The following is a 23,584-nucleotide window of genomic DNA, read 5'->3' on the forward strand; positions in this document are numbered from 1 at the left end:
CTAAGATAAGTTCCAGACAGAGAAGGTCTAAGGCTGCTCTACAGCCCCAGGAAAATAGGTCACTATAGCCTCCAGCTCCTTGGGAATAAATGTCCAAAAGAGCATATAGTAGTACTCTAAATCTATTCTAATAAGGGGGATCAAAGCTAGCAGTCATTCTCAAAGAAAACAGTCATATGTATATAATCTTCTCAAGAACTCAAAAATAATTTTAATATGCTTTCCTAAACTTCTATTATTAGCCAAGGAGTTCAAGGAAAGAAATTTGCCGTGGAGAAGACTACAAAAACTTAAATCGCTAATAAAATTGGAATTTGTCTATAATTGTTCTATACATGCAAATCCTACTCAAATCCCTTACTTCAAATATAAACTGCTTATCACAGTCTCATCAAGTTACTATCAATAAATACACTTGTTTCTAAGTTCCCACTGTTTCACTAATTCCATGAAATACTTTATCTCACAACTGGTCCCTCTTTTTCTCCTTCTTTCTCATTTTACTTAAGCCTCAGAAATAGCACATTTTAACAATCTAAGAACTTAAAACTTTAGACTTTGTTTCTATAGAAATAGTTCTACAGAAACAAAGTCTAAAGTTTTAAGTAAAAGCCATATATACAGGTACTGATTTAAGAGAAAAAAACTCCATTGTGATAGTCCAGCATTGCAAAGAGTGAGGTAGCATAAAAAAGCCACTTACTTCTGCAGTTTAACATGCCAGTCATACAAACTGTCATTTATGAGTTCCACTGAATAAATCCCTGTTAACATACAGAACACGTTAATTACTCTTCATTTGCTCATATAACTATTACTCTGGTATAAATCGATACAATAAATATCCAACAAAAGCCAGAAATTTTGCTATTAAAACATGGAAAAACTAAGCTATATTATAAATATTTTAACACTAGAGCTAAGTTTCTTATTCCCTTAACAGATAATTAAAGCAATCAAGTAAGAGGATTCTTTAATGAGTTGAAAAACTGCTTACCATCAAGTAAATGAAAAAAAAACTACCATGTAAAATCATATGTACCTTCTCTTCCATGTACACATAAACATTTCTATAAAGATGGAATCTTTATATATTGTTTCATAGTCTTTCTTCAACTTTGAGATTATCTTTCCAAGTTAGTTTATATAAATCTGTATCTTTTATTATAATAACTACAACATTTTATGGATATACTGTAATTTAACTAATTCCACCCAATATCTGGTTATTAATTTTGCTACTGTAAATAATGCTGAAACAAGTGATTATTTAACATTTAAACATAAAATCAGTATTCAAATATTGGTACTCTATTAGGTTTCTACAGATAAACTTCTAGACTTCTTAAAAGAAAAACTATAAGGATACCCAAACTTCTAATAACTCAGAAACAAGTTTGGCTTTATCTTGAACTCTATAAAGCAGAGAGGTTTTTGTTTTTTAAGTTAAGTTCTAATGATTCTGATTTGATCATGAATGGGTTATAATGCTATCCCTTCAAACAAGTTAAAGTTTGGCTCTTCACAAGTTAGTTTGGCTCTTTCCCTTATTTAACACTGTTAGAATCTCTGTAACAATATGGAAGGATTTCACCTCTGGTTAGAGGTTCCACAATATTCAAATCTTATTGGGTAAGAACACTCAAGTCAAATAATGAAATAAAAATTTTAAAAACCCACCTATTTAAAAAATAATACCATAACTATCTCTATAATAAAGGTTGATTTCAAAAAAGTGGAGAAAAATAAAAAATCAACTTGGCAATAGTTCTTTGTACAGTGAAATACATTATTTCTTACTTACTTTCCAAAGTAATATTACTCATGCTTTTGCCAGAAGATAAAGAATTATGATATATGTATAAAAACAATTTTTTTTCTTTTTCTTTTTTTTTTTTTTTAAGACAGAGTCTCACTCTGTTGCCCTGAGTAGAGTGCCATGGCATCAGCCTAGCTTACAGCAACCTCAAACTCCTGGGCTCAAGTGATCCTCCCACCTCAGCCTCCCAGAGTGCTAGGATTATAGGCAAAAATAATTTTTTTTTTAAAAATCCAAAGAACAAGTAAACTCATTTTACCCCCAACATTTTGGAACTTGATTATGTCTCAGTTTCACATCCCCTAAAGTAAAATTAATAAACATTTCCATTTCTGTCCAGTTATAAGAAATGACATTATCTGAAAATAGAAAAGAACAAAATAACAGGAACAACAGAGATCCAGAGGTCCTTACCTGTTTTATAACTCTGTGATCTGTATATGTCCCTGAGCTCTTTCATAAGTCTATCCGAAGCTTGCACTGACCCAGACACTGCACCCTGAAACATAAAACTCGTTGTTTACCAGGGTCTATTGAGTCAAGTAATTAAAGATTTAAGGTATTTCAACTTGATATAAAAGTTTACAGTAACAATGGATCACCACTCAACATTTTAAAAGTCAAAAAAGTTAAGTTCAATTAAAGGAAGGATTATAAAGTTTCAAGAGAAATATAAAACTGGGGACAAGTCTGGTTCATTTACTATTTCTTATCATCTGGAAGGAAAAAAAAAAAAGTCTAGCCAACATGTCCAGACCACCATGGACTCTGCCAAAAGCACAGAATTCAGTATGACTCTATTCCAAACTCCAAATTTTGAAAATATTAGAAGACCCCCATCATGACATGTTAACTAAAACAGAGTTCCATTAAGGGCATTATAAGCAAGAATGTTCCACTGACAGTCTAGTTCACATATTAAGAAACTGAGAAACATGTTTGCCCTATATGCAATTGGTTTCAGTTTTTTCAGTGTTGGGACTTCTTCAAAGATGAGAATGAGCCAATATCTTACCCTAAGACTGAACATGAATGGAACTATTTTTTGACTGTGTGAAATTTTGATCACATAAAATTAAAGATTTTAAAGGTTGCCCTATGCTTTGAGAAGGGGAAAAAAAGTCAAGTTACAAAGATGTTACTTCCTAGCTATGTGACCTTGAACTGGTTTAAACCCAGTTTTCATATCTATAAAATATGAAGAATACCTATTTCACACGGTGGCAATGAAGATTAAATGAGAAGGTATAAAGAACCTGGCATAGTACTATCATGTCAAAGTGTTCAATAATTTACAGCTGTTTTGATTACAACATATACAAACTGAAATTGATCACAAGGCACAGCAAAACATCATCAATCCAGATGCCACAAATTTTTTTAATAATCAAGGTATGGAGCTTGGCTAAATTTCTTGGCTCTATTAAAAAGGGTTTGCCAATTAAATTAGTATACTAAGTAAGAATGAAGGAGGGAGAATAATCTACCTGTTTTCAATACTTGGCATCTACTTGTGTAACAATTTATTCCCTAATGTTTGAAAACCTGTGCCCAAAACAAAGTAACTGGTTCTCAGATTGCACGAGGTTGAATAACAGCTCTAATACAAGGAAGGAAGCAGGAAGTGTTCACACAGACAGCCAGACTATCATTTGATGTTTCCCTATTCTGTCTGGGCATTTTATATATACATACATCATTGTCATTTATTTTTCACAGCAATCATCCAAAAGGTATGTATTGTCCACATTTTAGAGCTGAAGAAACTGAAGCCACAAAAGATGTATTTGTCACCAAACTCAGTGTTCACTTCACACTCCTCTCCTGCTTCACATAAAAGAGATTTAAGTCAAAAGAGAAAAATTACTTTTAGTTTGGTCAAGACAGGACAGACCAGAGGTCAGCTTCACAGAGGAAGAGAAAGAATATGAATGCATTTTGTCGGAGAGACTGAACTTGAATATGCAGATCCTGCAGGAGGAGGGTAAGCAGGGAAAACAGCTTAAACAGGCTGGAAATGGGCACATACAGGGACCAGCAGGTGAGTCCAGGATATGGAGAGCAGAAGAACAGGGTAGGAAGTGACTATGGATAGAGGAGAAAGGTAAATTAGGGCAACAAAACCCACGACCGAATCTACCATTAAGGCAGGGACAAACGAAGAGGGCAGCTGAGATTGGTATCTTAATGAACTGCCTAGTGTTAATTATAATTACATAACCACAAAAGTCCAGGTTCTAAATATTTACACACACTTACATTTAAATGGTCTTGCCTTTGAGTCTTCCTAATTTTCTCTAATATTGCCAAATTTTCTTTTTCAATTCCTTCATCCTCCGACTTTTTCCCACTAATGGGCTCTTCTTCCTTCATCTCATAGTGATCTAAGTCTTCTATATCCTACAAAAAGAAAAATATTACCTTATACCAATTATTTTTCTTGAGTAGTTTCTTATGCAAAAGTTAAATTATTCTTCACTCAACCAGAAACAGGAAAGATAGAATACATTTATTCCATGGAGAAGGGAAAAATGCCTTCACATTCAACACAAAAGACTCCCTCTCTTATATCCTATATTTTACTTAAAAGCTAGACTCTGAGTAAAGCAGTTTTAATAGCTTTACAAAGTTATAACTATGACCAAATAAGCTATCCTTTAAGTCTCCTACTAAGAGGAACTTTTGAAACAGTTTAGCAGCAGGGATCAACAACTTAAACTGTTAATACACAATTTCTAGAATTCTATTCTAAGAAACTAGTCTAAATTGTGAACACAAATTTAGGCATAAAGATACCTATTTCAACCTTACAATCACAAAAACACACCATACACACGTGTAAAAATGGTAAAAGTTAACTCCATGGAATCCTAGGAGGCCATTAAAATACCAATATAGCATAATTATTTCTGTATTAATAAAAACTTTGAAATGAAAATCAGAATACAAAACAGAATATACAGAATCTCAATTGTGCCAAAGTAAGCATAAAAAAAGACCAGAAGGACTTATACCAAAATGTTAATAGCTGTTAACTCTGAGACATTTAATACTTTTCCTTATTTTCCAACTTTTCTGTAGTAAGCATATATTGACTTTTAAAATTAGAAATCAGGAAAAGAATTTGAATAATTCTAGATCAACATCTTTAATTACATGATTCTGCTCTCTTTTTCCCCATATCATCTGCTCTTAAATATAAATCTATGCAGAATTCTTTTAATCCTAACTTTTTCCAATTATCTTACTTCTCTTTTATTTCAACTGCCAAAACCTCTAAAGGAGTAGTTTATACTTACTTTCTCTACTTTTTCAAGCCAACTAATTACCCGATTTCTAGACCAGGTTAATGACCACCTTCTACCCAAACTCAATGGGCCTCTTTCTGGGAATGCCATCTCTTCAACGCTTATGACACTCTATTCCTATTCAAACTCTGCCTGTGACTCTATACTTAGAGCTCTCTTCTGCAGTGTGTACCTTTCAGTCCTAATCTTCCATTCTACACTTGTTTTCTTCAGAATTCTCACAAATACCTTTAGCCTGTATCTTCCCCTCTTCTACCTTCAAACTCAGTCATATTCCCATCCACAAAACTTCTCCACTTGAGTATTCATCAGCCCATCGCAAACAAAATTCATCATTATCTTTCTAAAACAATATTCTCAGCACACTGTTCTCTCCTTAAGACCTTATTTTCAACAGTCTTACCAAATAGGAACATTTGTCTCTAATTCAAGACTTGTAGCCATCTTTTTTAGTCCATCTTGCTTTCCATGACTCCAACACATCAACCTTCTTCTCCCAAAAGAACAGCATCCAATGCACCCGAACACATCATGCCCAAAGACATTCTCGGCCTTTTCTACCACATTATTTTTGTAGCCTAGAATATCTTTTCACCCATCTTAATCTGAACATCTCCAAAGTCCAGTCTCCTACCTTTCTAGATTTCCCTAAATGTTGCTGTCCCTCGTTTACCATCCTATGAGGAAAAAAGGAAAGGTACATAAACTGTCTTAGTACAGAATACACTTCACTGTACACCGGACCCATGGAAAGTTTGATGTTTTCATGCAGCACATTCCACCTAAGTTAAACTGCAAGAAAACATTAATCTCTCTACCACGAAAAGTCATTCTAATTGGACAATTTCAAGAACTATTTTACTCCCAGACACATACAACAAGCCTACAACTACTTCAGTTCTGAAGCATTCTACAAGTATGTTTTAGATTAAAAATTTCCAAACCAAGAAAATAAGGTAAAAGCCTGAATTAATTCTAAGATCCAAAACAGAAAAAAATGTTTTAAATTCAAGACCACAGAATTCATACATCTTCTATGTGATCAATGCAAACACAGATCTTCATTCCGAAGTTTGCATTTAAATGCCAAGCTTCAGAGCCTGAAAACCTCTAAAATTGTATCAATGACTGACAACTAACTGGCCTAAGCTCAACATCTTTGGAATCTGCTCTACTAAATTTGCTATGGTTTTAATGTTGTGTCCCCTCCAAAATTCAGGTGTTGCCAGTGTGATAGTGTTAAGAGGCAGGGCCCTTACGAGGTGATTAGGTCACAAGAGCTCCTTGCTCTTTGATGAGATTAAGGGCCAGCACACCCTCTTGCCCTTCAGTTCTGCCATGTAAGGACACAACTAGAAGGCTCGCCAGACACCAAATGGACAACAACTCATTCTTGGACTTCCCAACCTCCAAAACTATGAGAAAATAAACTTCTGTTCTTTATAAATTGCCCCGTCTCAGGTATTCAGTTATAGCAGTTTTAATGGATTGAAACAAAATTCTTAGTTGATCTTTCAACAAGAGATGGTTTCCCTGTTCCTGGCAAGTAGTCCTTGAAATGTTCTCAAATTCACCTTTTATGCAAATACAGAACTTTTTAAACTTAGTAGTTCCTCTTCCTAAAAATAACCAAATACAGGTTAAGTACTGATTACTATTAAATGTAAATATAATTTTAGTGGTAAATGTTAAGAGCTTTTATTTTCTAGGAAATCAAATCCAAGGAATTCAGATAAAGCAATTTGCTCAAAGGTATATCATTAGTTAGAGGCAATGCCAGAGCTTAGAAATTATATATTGCATTCCAAATACAAAGTGCTTTTCGTTATTCCACATTAGAGAATTATCAGTATGTTCGAAAATGAAGACATTTATAAAATTTTATTCTTACATAAAATACCTACTTCAGCCATCTCTTCCTCCTCTTCTTCTTCTGAAGTCACTTCCTCTGTTGTCCCATTCTGAAACAGAGAAAGAATTTGCCAGGGCTACACACAACAAATATGAACAGGCTGAGTACATTAGAAGACTGGTGCCACAGCTTTAGACACAAACTATCTGTCCCTCCAGTTCCACTAACAGCTTATTAAAATTAAAACAATTATTTTTACATCTTGCTTTGACAAATAAAATCTACCAGCTTTTAAAAAAGAAACAGTGAACAATTCAACTTAATAGATGCCTGAGGAATAAACAAAGGCAATCAGGCAAATATAAAGCAAAACTGAAAATTTTAAAACATAAATCTAATTTAAAAGGAGAAAAACATTTTACTATTATATGGTTCTATATCTAAGGTCAATGGCTTATTTTGTTTAAAATAGATATCTCAACCTATTGATACCTTAAAATAGCTACCTTTTCAACTTTGAAAAGCCTGTATTCTTTACCCAAATTCAACTGCCTTACATTTTAAAAAGGTCAGATGTTTTCTAATAGATACTTCATAAAACAGATACTTTGCAAAACTAAAAATAAAATAAACAATCACCACTTCACTGAAGAGTCAATTTAAAAAAAAAAAACATGCTATTTACTACAGAATACTTCTCTACAAGACATAATTTACCACTCATTCACAAATGAATTTAATGGAGTTTCAGGAAAGGCCTTCAATATTCAGTTTTGACGGAGTTCAAAAAGACAAGTTTCCCGGGCCAGAGCATAGTTCTCTAGAACACAGTACACACATCCATCTCTAACCAGAAAGGCCAGCTTAGGCTAGAACCCAGAATTAGCTAAAAGATCAAGAAACTGGGTTCCAGAGATCAAATCATACCAACAAAGATCTCAGCAGTATCCAAGCATCTGTTCTTACTCTGATGGCATAATTCTTAAGGGGAAAAAAAAAATCCATTATCACAGAGGATATTATAACTCTCCTGCATTAGGGAGCTGGAGAATTTCACATGGGCACACATAACCATGCAGAATAAACTTGTATTTGCTTTAAATCTGTATCTCTTTAGACATTATTTGTCTCCTAGAAACTAAATGAGAAAATGAAGCAAGCTGCAGCTCCCAAAATGTTACAATTCACCCTTTTTTCACTTCCATAACTTGTGCATTCCAAATTAGACTGTTTTGGGTATCTACAGAATATACCTAGCCTAAAAGTCGCAATAACAGAGATCATTTTTTGAATGCTAATTTCAAAGCCTACCCTAAAGAATCTGCTTTTAAAAAGCAATTTGCCGCGATTCTGACATGTAACCAGGTCTGTGACCAATAACCCAGTCCTTATCCTTCATTTTACAAGTGAGTTAGCTGAGCCTCCACCCCCTCAAAAAGGGTAAGTAATTTAACCAAAACACAAAGCCAGTTAGGGTTGTAAAATCCTAAGATGAATTTCATCTCAAGATGTGCCCTGGCCTTCTTTCCAAAACCCCACTAAAATGACAGAAAAATTTTATTAAAAAAAAAAAAAAAAGTAACATCGCAGCACTAGAAAAACAACAAACACAAGAAGGGTACCATCAGTGAACCACAACTATACGGAAATGTTAGAAGACATAAAGCAGATGGAATCAGACCTCGAGTCCTGAGAAAGCCATAACCCAATTCAGACAATGGAGGGGCCACTTTACACATTCTTTGCTGTACTTGTCCCAACTACAGTTGGTAAGGATTGCTTTCCTATATAGGAAGCCTAGCTCGAAGCCTCTTACTATGGGTGTCGGAACCAAACAGAAAAGAATGTTTTTATTAATAACATAACTCAACGCAGCAGCAAAATCTCGTAACAGATTCTGTCTCTTCCTTTTACTTGGGAGCTGGAAGCCACCTACCAGCACTTCCCCATCCTCATGCCCCAGGAAGAGCACAGCTCTGCAAACCAGGAGGGGAGGCCACAGCACAGAAGAGTGACAATTCTGAGGACACCCATATCAACAATTGATGCTTATCAGTTACATACCTCATCTAGGAACCTTTGAGAAGTCAAAAATAAGATCCCCCCCACCCCACCTCAAAAAAACAAAACCAAACCTCAGTAGAAGGGCCACAACACAATGGGTTTGACTGAACAAAGCATTTATGTCTACAAGGACCAAACTGTGCCACTGCCTTAGAACACGGAGGAGGAGGAGACGGGGAGAAAAAACAGAGGAGACGGAATTAAGAGAATAATTAAGGTCATGGAAGATATAGAGATCTAGTATTCATCCAGAGGATGGAAGGAAAAAAGTAAAAAGGAGTAAAAGAGACAAATGTTGCCAAGCTACAGAAAGACTTTAGAATATTAAGTGGCTCTGAATACCTCAAAGAAATACTAAAAAGTAAAACTTCATACTTTACAGTTACAGAGAAAAAAGGAAAAAATAAAATATACAGAAAGAAGTAAGAATCAGACAGGCATCAGACTTCCCATTTATAATAATAAATGCCAGAAAATAAAAGTGTAAAGAACTGGGAAGAGACTCAATTATTTAGAGCCTCTTAAAGAATTCTTATTTAGAATCCCATATCTAGCTCCATCAGGACAGGAACCAAATCTGTGTGTGTTCACTACTTGGATCCTCTACACCAACATAGAGTACTTTTTACAGAATCAGATATTTGTTGAATGAAAAAAACATCAAGTATTCAAGGAACACTCTCCATACACATTCCCACAAACCCTTCTATGAAGAAAAAAAAATCAGGATATTATTCAGGGATATACTTGGAGGGCAGGAAGCGGGGGACCATGAGATACAAGAAACAGCAAGGAAACAAGGAAAACAGGCCGGGTGCAGTGGCCTGTGATATAATCCCAGCACTTTGGGAGGCTGAGGCAGAAAAATCAGTTAAGGCCAGGAGCTTGAGACCAGCCTGGGCAACACAGTGAGACCCCAACTCTACAAACAAAACCAAACAAAACCAAACCACAAAGACAACAGTGACACCAACAGTTAAGTCTAAGCAATTGCTGATAATGCAGCTGAAAGGTCACAGGCTATAGTCTCTGACCATATTGACAAACTAAAAATAACCCAAAAGCTACCCAAAAATGTTTTCTAAAGTTTATTTCCTAGATAAATTTTGGGTTAAAGAAGAAATTGATCCTCATGCCCCAGTAATCCAACTAAGTATGTGCCCGAGAGACATGCTTGCACAGGAGTACCATGAAATACAGACAAAAATCATATTTGCCTCCTTATGTGTATCAAAAGTTTAAAAAAAAAAAAAAAAGAACGATCATAGTAAGACTGTTCCTAACAGCAAAACACTGAAAACACCACTAATTTTTATGCACAGTCAAATGGATAAATGTTATGGTATAATCAATGGAATAAATACAGCAATGAAAAAGAACTACAGCACACATAGTATGAATGAATTTCACATACAATGTTGAGCAAAACAAAGATGAAAAATACATATAATATTACTCTTAACAGAATGCTTGAAAGCAGGCAACACTATATTGTTCTAGAATGCATACATGAGTGATAAACCTGGAGAAAAGTAAGGAAAGCATTACATCCAGAGGAAGGACCTGCAGAAGGTTCCCATAGTGCTAACAATGTTCTGTCTCTTCACCTGGGTGGTAGCTCCCAGGTATTCAGTGTTACACTAAACTCATGTTTTACACATTTTCAATACATGTTATATTTCACAATAAGAAGTTTTAATAGTAAGAGTAATGTGAACAAAAGATGGAATAAAACAACTTAGGAAATACAAACTATTTGGAAAATACACTAAATTTTAAAACTTGGGCAATAAAGTCAAATGGCACTCCAAGAAATGTATACCCTTACACGTTTGTTAAAAAAGCAATTTAAATTACATTGATCTGCTCAGCTAGGAAAAGCAAAATAAAAAAGGGGAAATAATTAAAACACAAGAAAAGAAAAACATCCTAGATTTTAAAAATAAAACTATTTCAAAAGGCCAATATAATAAAAGCAAACAAGCCACTGACAAGATATCAAGGCAAAGAAAATAACTTTAGAAATAAAAAGAGGATATAACCACATATGAAGATTATTCAAAAAGTGAAAATACTTTGACATCTTTACAATAGCTTCAAAAGTAAAGATGAAGTGATCATTCTTTTTTTAAGGATCTGAAGTTACCAAAACTGACTGAAGAAGTGGAAAATCTGAACAGACCAACACAAAGAAAAGACAGACTTATCCTCCAAAAAGGATCCAGCTCAGATACTTATTTAAAGCAGGGTTTCTGAACCTCAGCGATAGCGATATATTGGACCAGATAATTCTTACATGAGGGGAGTTCTCAAGTGCATTGCAGGATGTTTATTATCATCCTCTACCCAGTAGAGGAAATGCCAGTAGCCCCTCACCACAGCCAGTTGTGACAACCAAAAACATCTCCAGATATTTCCAACGTCCCGTGGGAGACAATAATTACCTTTGGTTGAAAATTACTGGTTTAAACTGTCCTAGATCATAGAAAGAAGACGTAAAGCTTCCCAAGTGACTGGCCAGCATAGCCCTGATACTGAAATGAAACAAGAGCCACAAGCAAAACTATATTACAATCTCACTTAATACAGAAGTTAAAAATCCAAAAATAAAGTATTACCATATCCTTTCTAACAGTGTCTATTATGGGAATGCAAGGATGATTTAAAATTAGGAAATTGTCATGTATTTCACAAACTGTTATATCCCTACATAAAATTATAGGCACAATCATGAAAAAATGGTAGATCTATGTGCATTATGTCCATGATATTACTCAGCGAAAAACACAAGTTGCAGACATCCCAGAGAAGGAAAGTTGAACGTAGAACATATTTCTTTCATATTCTCTCTTTCCTGAGGCTCCACCAGAATTACAGTGAAGAATAAACATTGTATAAACACAAAACAAGAAAAGGAATAAGGTTACCAACAGAAAAGAATTCCCCCACAACACTAGAAGATGACAGTAAATGGAGGAATGGCAATTAATGGAGCAAAGCAAATAAAGGTGCGGAGGGAACCTGATAACGAGGCTAATCTGCCCCACAGCACCCGGAGGGGCGCTAGAGTGAGACACCAGGGACACTGGAGAGTGGGAGTGACAGGTAGGACTGAGGAACAGAGATTAACCAAAAGCCTGTAGACAGAACACATTTTACAGCCCCGAAAACACACTGCTCTCCCACATCTCCTTAAGCAGAACCCAGACAGACACATCTACCTTAGGCAAGAGACCATAAGGCTTCATCTCCAGAGAAACAGAATAGTTCTGACTATCATCCTGAAGAAAGAGAGGCCACACAAAGAGGCCCAGGAGGATGAGGTGCCACGCAGAGAAAGGCCATGTGAAGAAATGTCCGTCCAGACAGACCTGGGAGTGAAGCAGCTGTCTCAGATGTTCCAGTGCAGTCGAATGTCCAGATGAGGCTGGTACCAGCCACCATCTAATGCACAGAGTCCCCAAATGAGACCAGTAGGAAAACTGTCCAGCTAAGCCTAGTTATCCCATACAGTAGCAAGAGACAGATACAATTGTTGTTTTATGCTATTAAGTTTTGGGGTAATTGGTTAAGCAGGCAATAAATAACCAAAACAAAACTTAAAGTTATGGATGTCCAAATAAAACTTCCAAAAGTTGAAAGAAAAATATTCCAGAATTTAGAATTAAAAGACGTAGAATTTAGAAATAATGTAAGAGATACAACTCAAGCCAAGATGTCTAAAATCCAATTAGTAGGCATTCCAACATAAATAAATAAAATGGAAAGGAGAAACTTGGTTAAAAAAAAAAAAAAAGATGATTTCAAGATTCCAAATTTGAAAAGGCCTATCCATACTGAGTACCCAGCACAACCAATGAAAAAAGACCCACAACTAAGTACATCACTGTGATATTTCAGAACACTAAGGAAAAGAAATTCCTAAAAGCTTCAAGAGAGAAAGTCATACCTAAATGAATAAAACCCAGAATGACATCAGGCTTCAACACCACCATTGTGAGAAGATAAAAGCCCAGTCTGAAATTCTGAGGTAAAATTATCTTCAACCTAGAATTATATATTCAAACAATCGTGAGGGCAGAATATAACAGAGGTTACCATTTATTGAAAATATACTGTGCACTTGGCACTGTTCTAAATAATTTACATGTATCAATTCATTTAATCCTTATAACTCCCCAAAAATAGGTACTACTACTATTTCCTCCATTTTGCAAATGGGAAGTTGACACAGAGTGATTAGGTAATTAGCCCAAAGGCACACAGCTAACCAAGCAACACAGCCAAGATTCAAACCCATGGTGGTCGGGCTCCAAAACCCAAACTCTAGACCATGCTTTTTCAGAAGCTAGAACTCAGAAAATGTACCTTTCCACGTTTTCTGAGTGTTTTACTTGAGGATGCACTCAGGCACGATGAGAAAAAGTAAGCCAAGAAAGACGCCATGAGATCCGGGAAACAATGGATCTACTCTAGGAGAGCAGACAAGAAAAATCTCACAATGACAGCTGTACAGCCAGCCCAGAGAACAACCTGCCAAGACTGGCATAGGACAGTGGGAGAGCTCACAGAAAGGGACAGAACATAATTTTTTTAAAACTAGGAATTACTGTTTAAAACTAGGAAGACACTGTAAAACAAAAAGCTCACAAGAAAGGAAATAAAATAGAAAACTTGACTCTAATGATAAACAGTGATTATTCCTATGACTAAAGATAATATTTTAGGAAGGAGAGGTGGGTGGGTAAGCGGGTGGTATAAGAGCTCAATATTCATTTATTATAGTAAAAAGTCAATAGTTGATGCCAAAATAGGTAGGTGTAGAAATCCAGAGACGTTAAGGGGTGGTGGTGAGCTAGCGGGAACTTTGTTGCACTGGAGTTACTCCTTAAGAAGCACAGATAGACTTAAGGAGGCGGTGTTCCAGGTGAAGGTAACTGAATACGCAAAGAATCAAGGAACATTTATGGAACCCAGGAATGTTAAGAACAAAAAGGTGGTGGTAGGGAGGGGACCAATTGTTTGCCTGTCATAGTAAATACCAGTAGCTCCAAAGAATGAAAATCTTATTTTTAGTACCTAAAACAAAACAAACAGAACAATTCAACAGGAACACAAAAGCTAACTTCTAAATAAGTAGAATAATAAAAAGAAAAATCATCCTAGTTTTACTTTTGCGTGACAGAGTTTTTACTTTACCTGACCCGTGGGTAGTGGTTGATCTAGCATCTCAACATCCAGGTGCTTAGGAAGGTTATATAATCTGCAGAGTTCACATATCAACCACTTCAATTGCTGACGAAGCTACAAAACACATTTCAGTAAATAAGCATTATGTTAAAGAGCCCTTAGAAGACATGAATAATGCTATGACGACTGTAATCAATCCAGGAGGAAATGAAAAAGTTTGCTACTGCTCAACTGCAGGCTACAGATAAAATAATAGTCTTTAAAATACTTTTAGGGGCTGCTAGTGTAAGAAAGTTACTATGGCTTGGGGTATAATCCCTACAACTCATATCTAGCAGAATGACAACAAAAAAGCAGAGGAAGGGAGTTCCAGACACTGTCCAATTTCTAGTTGCTAACTTCAGACAAGAGAACATTAATGCATTAACAAGGCTATAAAACATTGGCAGTGTTGTTACACATGGATTACAGAATTACATATTCCAGTCACATCATTTAAAAGTACAGAGGCAAATGTGATCTAGTAGACAGAGCCTGAGAAGGGAATCTAGATGACCTTGGATACAGTATCTAACTCCCTGAGTTTGAGTCTGCCCATCTGTAAAACAAAGAAATTAAAACTTTTCCAGAATAGTAAAGATTAAATGAAACCTGTGAAAACATTTGATGATCAGGAGGCTCTTAAGAATCTTAGGATCTTAAGTATCTTAAAAAAAATAAATAATTCACTAGGACAACTACAAAGAATAACTGTAAATTTCCATTTTTAAACCCAGATTATTTTGTAAGCACATTTACTTTAAGCAAGCAAGGTAAATTATGTGCACAAACATGTTTTCCATTGTTTAAAATTTTTTTCAATGTATAAGTTTACCAATTACGGTTTAAGAAGAATGGTCAACACTTAGTAGACTCAAATGGGATCTAATAAGGCAACTTACGTCACTTGGTCAGGAATGGTTTCCTAGGTGTCTCTGACCATAAAACAGATGAAGAGAAGGAACTAGGTTTGTGATGGACTAAGAAAGAAGACACAGGATTAGAGGTTAACAAAGCAAAGAAAAGGGTTTCCAAAGTGGACAAAGGAGCAAGTGGAAATGAGGAAGGCTGAACAGTAAATTACTATCAAACAAAATCCTCATGCTTAAAAGGGAGCAAAAGCCCCACTGTGGATTTATTATCCATCCAATGAGCTTTGTTTTGTGCTAAGGACATAATGAAGATGAGGCAGGGTGATCCGGACACAGACCTGGACACTCCAACCCCTGGCACAGGAGGATCTATAGGAGTGCTGTGGGAGAGGCAGCAGTGTGGTGGAGTCATACCAAACAAGAAAAACAGGGTAGTACATCTTCTAGCAATTTCAACTTTATATTCTTGCCCCCCCAAAAAAAATGTGTTTGAGGGATGGGGGGAAGAAACTAAGATCACAAGGAAGAACTTAAGAAATATTCAGAAGGTAGATGGACAGGTCTTAGAAACTTACTAAACAGTTTAGGGGTCAGGAACAGTGGTGTAAAAAGAACTAGATGATAGCTCCCACGTTCAGGCATGAGTGACTTAGTTTCATTATTGCATTCTGTCCCACACACTGTCACAGAGAGAATTAGTGAGAGAAAACATGATGGGGGTGGTGGAGTGCTAGGAGGCAGATGAGTGTAAATTTAAATGTCATTTGGAAACCCATGGCACATCCAAGTGATATTCTCTTAACATATATATAATATAAAGACAGATATATGAGTTTGAAACTCTGAAGATAAATTTTAGCTAGAGACACAGATTTAGGAACCCCTGGAATACAGGTCATGACTTAAGTAATGGGAATGGAAGAGATTACTCAGAGAAAGCAGAGTGAGAGGAGGAAGAACAAGGAAGAGATCAGAGGAGACCAAGGCAGGGTGATAAGATAAAAACAGTGGCAGTGATCTGACATAAGTCCCATTAGATAATCAGTTCCCAGAGGACAGGGACATGCCTTATTTGTCTTTTATACTCACCACTCATCACAGAGTATGGCATAGAAGCCAATCAATTTTTTAAAAAATATTTTTCTGTGTTTTACTATTAACAGTTTCCTATATATCGATCTACCCGGGAGGGTGGGGGGAAAGTAAGCATACAAGCTTAGACACAGATTTTTTTACAACACTGTAATATAAAAGGGGCCAGATTACATACAATATTCTATGCCATAATTTTTATTTAACCAACTCTTTGCTGGTGAACATTAAGTAATAAATGTTTGTTGAAATATTTCAACAAGGGAATAATCAACAGTATCAAAATGCTGTAGAGGGGTCAATTTGGGGACTAAAAAAGGAGCCACTGGATTTGGCAACTGGGAGAAAAATTTAGTGCAACAATGAAGGCAGAATCCAGATTATAATAAGTGAATTAAAGATGAAGAAATATAGCTTATTTTATCAAGAAACTAGACTATGAGAAACTGGCAGAGGCTGTAAGATAAAGTGGAAAGTGAATTGTTTTTCCCTTCATGCAAATATATCTACTTTTTATAAAATTAGGCCCAATTTTATATCCTATTTCATTTAACTTTAGGAGCATTTTTATGTAATATTTTAGACACTGAAAAATAACTTGATTCATTTCTGCCATTATCAAACTGGTATCTTCAGCTCTTTAGAGGCAGCCTCCTAAAAGGACACGGCAGTAATGGGGCTGTGTCTACCACTCTTTTTCATCATCCGCCTGCTGGAGAAGTGAACATATGTCTGTCTAGCTTTTAATTTTTACCTCTTACCTTCAATCACCCTCCATACCAGCCTTAACTCTCAAAATATCTTCAAACTGATGTTCTTCTGTCCTTAAACAATCTATAACTTATTTTGACAAAAATCTGAGTTAAATGGCCAGTGCTCCCAAAACTATTTATGGAATAATCTATCCATTCTTTACTGAATTAAAATACTACCTTTATGTTATCATAAATTTTCATTTGCGTGACTCTGGTTCTAAACTTCTATTGCCTTTCTCTGTCTGGTACAGGGCCAGTACACAGTATCTTATTTAACATCCAGCTGGGCAAGTCTCTTATTACCTTTTTATAACTTTATTTTTTATTATTCACTCTTCTAAGTAAATTTTAGAGTCATTTGTCAAGTTCCAAAAATAAATTTGTTTGGATGTATACTAGAATTGCATTTTATTTATAAATTAATATGAAGACATAAATATAACCAACATATTTAATATGGAGTCTGCCCACCTAGGACATAATATTCAAGTCTTTCATTCCACTCAGCAAAATTTTGTAGTTTTCTTGATATAAGCCCTGTACATCTAATTTTATTCCTTGGTACTTAATTTTTATTATAATTGTCAATAAAATACTTTATCACTATGTCTTCTATCTGATCATAGCTGAAATTTGGAAAAGCTATTGATATTTATATAATAAAACTTTTAACAAGTCATCTCAAAAATTTTTTTCAGTTGGTGTCTTTGGACTTTTTTTAGTAAACAATCATGTCACCTGCAAATAATGACTGTTATTTTTCTATAAGAACTTGATGACATCATGGGAAAATACAATGACAATGTTACCTTTTTTAAAGGATACAAAACTATATAGAACATGACCTCAACTATTTAAACATATGCGTAAGAGTACATGTATTTTAGTAGCAAAGAAAAAAAATACTAGCAGACAATAGCCATCATGTCAACAGTGGTTACATCACACAGAGAAACTACGGGAGATTTTTACTTTCTTCTTTTTGCTTTTCTGTATTTTACTCGTTCTCTCACAATGGCTGCTTATGAGTTTTATAATCAAAGAAAAAGGTTTTTTAAATTTTTATGAAATGGAAAGTTACATTTCTTTACATATTAAAAACAAAAAAACGTTCTATTTCAATACTTTTGACTTTTACTACAGACTTACATACCCTTGAAAGAAAGACCAATTCCCTAACACTAGTACTGGTGTCATTCTATCATCTTCCTTCACACTTACCTTGGTCTTATTCCACTTCCCACCCTGGCTAGTGGTCTCTCCCAAAATGCTCAGTTTAATGGTTAGAATTCAAGGAAAAGAGACCCTTAATTCCTAATTTAAATTAAGGGTATACCCATGGGAAATAAAAAAAAAAAGAGAGAGACCAGGTAGTAAATAGGATTTGAAGGACTTAAAAAACACATACACACTCTGGTCTTTAACCCCTCTAAGATTATCAAATAATCATTAATAATGCTTTTCGTATCATAATATCTCTTTAACATTTAAGTGTGGTATAAAATGTTCATTCTAAAAAAAAAAAAAAAGAAAGTAGCTTGGCTTATTTTCTCACCAAATTGTTGTTCTTAGTATCTTCTAGACGTTCCAGAACTGATGTCAGATTTGGGTCATCAGAGTCCACAAACCATATGGGTGAAGAAGATGGATAGGATTCCTGTTACAGAGACATCTATGTTAAACACATTCACATACAGCCTAACACACTTAAACCACACCGCTAAAGGGCATGATGACCACAGATTTAAGTAAAATTTATCAGGGGGGAAAAAAGCAACACATTAAAATCCATGTGGGGAGAAACAAATTTCTTTTTATGGATTTCTTTTAAAAACATAAAGTTGCTAAGTATCATGGTTTAATCTTCCCTGTTCCATGTTACATAATTTGTAAGTCCAAAAACAACAGAAGCACTTTACCTAGTAAGCAGTATGATTTAAAACAAACAGAAGAGAATACACTGCAAGTTATGTTTTATCAAAAGCATAAAATATGGTATTCGGGTACCAAGGAAGATGGGCTTCCTTCCTTTACAAAGAAAGGTCATCACAGCCTGAATTCTCCAGTTTTCACAATTTCAAAGGGCTTTAAAATCTGGGATCCTAATAAATCTCCCAAAAAGCAAAAACAAATTTAAAAATAAATACAAACATCCCAACCATGAAGTACAGTCTGTAGATTTAAATTGTACTATATTTGCCTTTTAATGTAACAAAGCTACATTTTCTAAACTGCATTTGGAGGAGATCTAACTCTACGTTTTTAATAAAGCCAAGGATTATGTTTTTAAAACATCACAAATGCTAAAAATGATTTTTAAAAATGCTCTACTCACTATCCTGCTTACTTTCTGCATAATCACAGAATTTGAGATTTTTCTCTACTAGAAAAATTGGCCCTAAGATTTATCCCATTTAATTTTGTCTTTTTCCTAGTAAATTTTCATCTTAGAATACAGGGCAGAATGTAATTTCTAAAAGAACAGGTTTCTTAAATGAAGTTAATATTAATTCTTAAATATAGCAGATTTTAGAGGGCAAGACAAGCAGTGACACAGGGCTACCATGGCGCTCTCACTTGTCATAGCACCTGGACTTTTTTTTTTTTTTTTGAGACAGAGTCTCACTTTGTTGCCCAGCCTAGAGTGAGTGCCGTGGCGTCAGCCTAGCTCACAGCAACCTCAAACTCCCAGGCTTAAGCGATCCTACTGCCTCAGCCTCCCGAGTAGCTGGGACTACAGGCATGCGCCACCATGTCCGGCTAATTTTTTTTTCTATATACATATTTTTAGTTGTCCATATAATTTCTTTCTATTTTTAGTAGAGATGGGGTCTCACTCAGGCTGGTCTCGAACTCCTGACCTCGAGTGATCCACCCGCCTCGGCCTCCCAGAGGGCTAGGATTACAGGCGTGAGCCACCGTGCCTGGCCACACCTGGACTTTTGAAACCACCATTCTCCTTGCACAGCCATTGTCTGTGCGCTACAGCTCAGAGACGTCACTGTGGTAGGCAGCCTCAAAAATGGCCCCATAATCCTTACCTCCTGGTATTCAGACCCTTGTAAAATTCCCTCCCCTGGACCTACTGACACTTCCAACAAACAGAATACAGGAAAAGTAATGGATGTCACCTCTGCGATTAGGTTACAAAGACTATGATGCCTGCCTTGCTCACTCTCTCCTGCTCTCCCTATTGCTCTGCTGCAAGCGGCTGCCGTCTGGTGAGCTGCCCTATGGAGAGGCCCACGTGGCAAAGAACTGAAAAAGGCTTCTTTCTGACCAATAGCCAGCCAGAAAGTGAGGTTTTCAGTCCAACTGCCTGTGAAGAGATGCATCCTGCCAACAACTATGTGAGTGGGCTTGGAGATGGATTCTCTCCCTGGCCAGCCTTGAGATGCCTGCAGCCACCACCACCTTCACTGCACAGCGTACCCAAGGGAAAACTGCACACAGACTCCTGACCCCCAGAAACTCTGAGATAATGTTTGTTGTTTTAAACTGCTAAATTTGTTACAGAGCAAAAGATAACTAACTCAAACACCATAAAATCCAATATTCATTCCATCACACAAACTGAGTACTACCAAGAAATGCTATTACTACATATGTATTTTTTAAAACACAATTATGTGTGTTGATTTAAAAAAAAGTGAATGAACTAAGCATTATGTGTTTTCATCTACTAATACAGCAACCCTCAACTTTTTTAGCACCAGGGACCAGTTTCATGGAAGACAATTTTTCCACAGACCAGGGTAGGGGCAATGGTTTCAGGATGATTCAAGCTCATTACATTTATTGTGCAGTCACACCTCTCTGCTAATGATAATCTGTATCTGCAGCTGCTCCCCAGTGCTAGCATCACCACCTCAGCTCCACATCAGATCATCAGGCATCAGACGCTCATAAGGAGTGTGCAACCTAGACCTCTCCCATGCAGTTTACAATAGGGCTCATGCTCCTATGAGAATCTAACGCTGTGGCTGATCTGACAGGAGGTGGAGCTCAGGCAGTGATGCGAGTGATGGGGAGCAGCTGTAAATACAGACGAAGCTTTGCTGGCTTGCCCACCACTCACCTCCTGGCTGTGTCTTGGTTCCTAACAGACCTCGGACCAGTATCAGTCCGCAGCCTGGGGGGCTGGGGACCACAGCACTAAAAGACATTTACTTTGTTCATTTGTGCTGTTTTCTATTATAAATTGGGGAAAAGCCATTATTATTAGATATTAGCTGCAGAACAACTGGGTTCAAGTCGTAGAAACCAATTTTGCACACAGTTTTAAAGAAGCATTGCTTTGAGAACTATAATCTTAATTATTAATATAATATAGTTAAGCCACGGAAACTGAATATTTTTAAGGCATTTTACCAAATGTTAAGAAAAAAAAATTGTATGGAAGTAGGACATCATTAACAGTATATCTGTTCAGTAATGGTTTATTTTTCTATTCTCATTTCTCTAACCCGTACTGTGTCCCAAATCTCTTTACAGGCTAAAAGGTAAACTGTCTTTAGAATTAATCCTGTTCTTAGAAAACCACTTATTGAGTATTGCATTTTCTTCCTCAAATTCTTCAACCTACTTTGGGAACATACCATCTAGACCATTTTCACTGTTTTAGTTTTGTATTTTATTTAGCCTTAAAAAAAAAAAAAAAACTAGATTTAGCATTTCATTCTATAGATTAGTGTTGTCTAGTAAACTTCTGCATAAGCAAAATAAAATATGCACTGTTGCTTTGGACTGAAACTTCTCAAAACCATATTAAGAGAATTGTAAAAAAATTAACTGGAATCAGTTACTACCTCAGACGTTTTTTTCAATCCTGAACATGAGAAGATACATAATAGGTCTAAGTACCTCTTTCAATGGTTCCCAAAGTGGGGCCCTCAGACCTCTAAATCCAAACTATTTCTGTGAGAATACTAAGATGGTGGCATTTGCACTAATGGTGCAGATAAAGTGGTGGGTAAAACTGCTGGTGCCTTAGCACAAATAAAGACAGTAACATCAACGCTAGAAATCATAGTATTATTCACCACCATACACTGAGGTATTTAAAAGGAAGAAGAAAAAAGGGTCAGTTTCACTTAAGTATGTCTATGACACAGCAGTAAAAATTATTTTTCTAAATTTCAATCCTTACATATTTCCAGTGATGAAATGGAAAGTATACATGAGCACTCCTACAGACTACGAGAGAAAAATCACTTATGAGGCTGAGTTGAGGTGAACTAACTTCAAGTGAACACCATTTTGACTTGCAAAGGTGAATGACTAACAATGGTTAATCCAACTTGGGTTTTTGGCAGACGTTTTCTCAAGAATGAATGAAAAGAGTCTGTCATTTCAAGGAAAACAAAGGACAGTACCTATTGCCAATAATAAAATTCAAGCTTTTGAGCAAAAAATTAGAATGTTGGAAAACTTGTACCCACCGCCACGAATTTGATATCTTCCAGAGTGTTCTGATAGGATTGATGGCAACATAAATATGATCTGATATTACATAATGAAACGTATCAACATTTAGATCTCAGTGAACCAGTATTTTCCAAAGGGCAAAAGACCTGCTCAAGGTTCAAGAAAGACCAAGTTTTGATGGAGTATCAAAAAAGAATATCCACAATTATCTAAAATGGCTATTACAATACCTCTTTTTCCAACCAGGTATCTGTGAGGCTGGATTTTGTTTACATCATTTAAACCAAATGTCACACGACAAATTGAATGCAGAAGCAGATGCTAGACCAGCTATCAAAGAGACTTGCAAAAAATCTAAGACTGTGCTACTATTCTCACTGAATTCTTTTGGCTTAGAAAGTATGGTTATTTTTCAAAAACCATTCGTAATAATATGTAATAAGTTTTTTAATGAATTAATGTTTTAAATATTTCTAATTTCTAATGATAAATATCAATAGATATAACCTACATAAACAAAGGCTCCTTGGGCCCTCAAAATATCTTCAAGAATGTAAAGGAGCCCTGACCCCAAAAACTTTGAAAACTGCTGCCTTCCCCTTCACCTTCCTTCACATCTAGAATTTCATCCTTGGAAGAAACATCCCTTTCACCATCCTATATTAACCTTTGTAGCTGCATTGACAGTAGTTTTGCTACCTCCATCCCATCTTTCTCTCTCAGCCCACCCCATTCCCAGTGGTTGGCCGTCAGGTGGGCTAAGCCAGGAAAATTTGTGTCTTTCCTGGGGCTAGAGCTTTCTTTCTGGGACACCTGGAGTCACAGGGATAATGCTGGCCCACCTGGGGTAGTCAGCATTCACCTTGCCTGAATCAGTAGTAGGGAGAGTACACGGAGCCAAATCACTTTCTAAAAAGTCATAGATAATTACACTTTCTGCCATGGCTGTGAGAATGCCCACTTCATTGCACACTTGCTAACATTTTTACCAATCTGATAAAAGCTGGTACCTGAAGACAAAAAAGTTCCTATACAATATAATTTATTCCATCTCTAGAAACCAGTTCAGCAATAAGAATAGAAAGCCACCACTCCTAGAAAGGTTTCAAAGGACATTACCTACATGCGTAAGTATTCAGCTCTAGCTATTGATGTTCAAAGCATCA

General features: G+C 36.0%; 1 protein-coding gene across 1 annotated transcript in view; it reads right to left on the reverse strand.

Annotated features, from left to right (window-relative positions):
* The window catches only part of UBE2Q2 (ubiquitin conjugating enzyme E2 Q2), a 55,613-nt gene that overhangs the window by 24,611 nt on the left and 7,418 nt on the right, over nucleotides 1-23,584 (reverse strand). The window contains exons 2-7 of the mRNA XM_045541992.1: nucleotides 18,547-18,648; nucleotides 14,243-14,347; nucleotides 7,032-7,088; nucleotides 4,079-4,219; nucleotides 2,234-2,318; nucleotides 704-764 (exon numbers count right to left, since the gene is read on the reverse strand). Of these exons, the coding sequence (XP_045397948.1) occupies nucleotides 704-764; nucleotides 2,234-2,318; nucleotides 4,079-4,219; nucleotides 7,032-7,088; nucleotides 14,243-14,347; nucleotides 18,547-18,648 (551 nt within the window). The remainder of the gene's footprint in view (nucleotides 1-703; nucleotides 765-2,233; nucleotides 2,319-4,078; nucleotides 4,220-7,031; nucleotides 7,089-14,242; nucleotides 14,348-18,546; nucleotides 18,649-23,584) is intronic.

The sequence above is a fragment of the Lemur catta genome, chromosome 1 (assembly GCF_020740605.2).
Source record: "Lemur catta isolate mLemCat1 chromosome 1, mLemCat1.pri, whole genome shotgun sequence".
NCBI lineage: Eukaryota > Metazoa > Chordata > Mammalia > Primates > Lemuridae > Lemur > Lemur catta.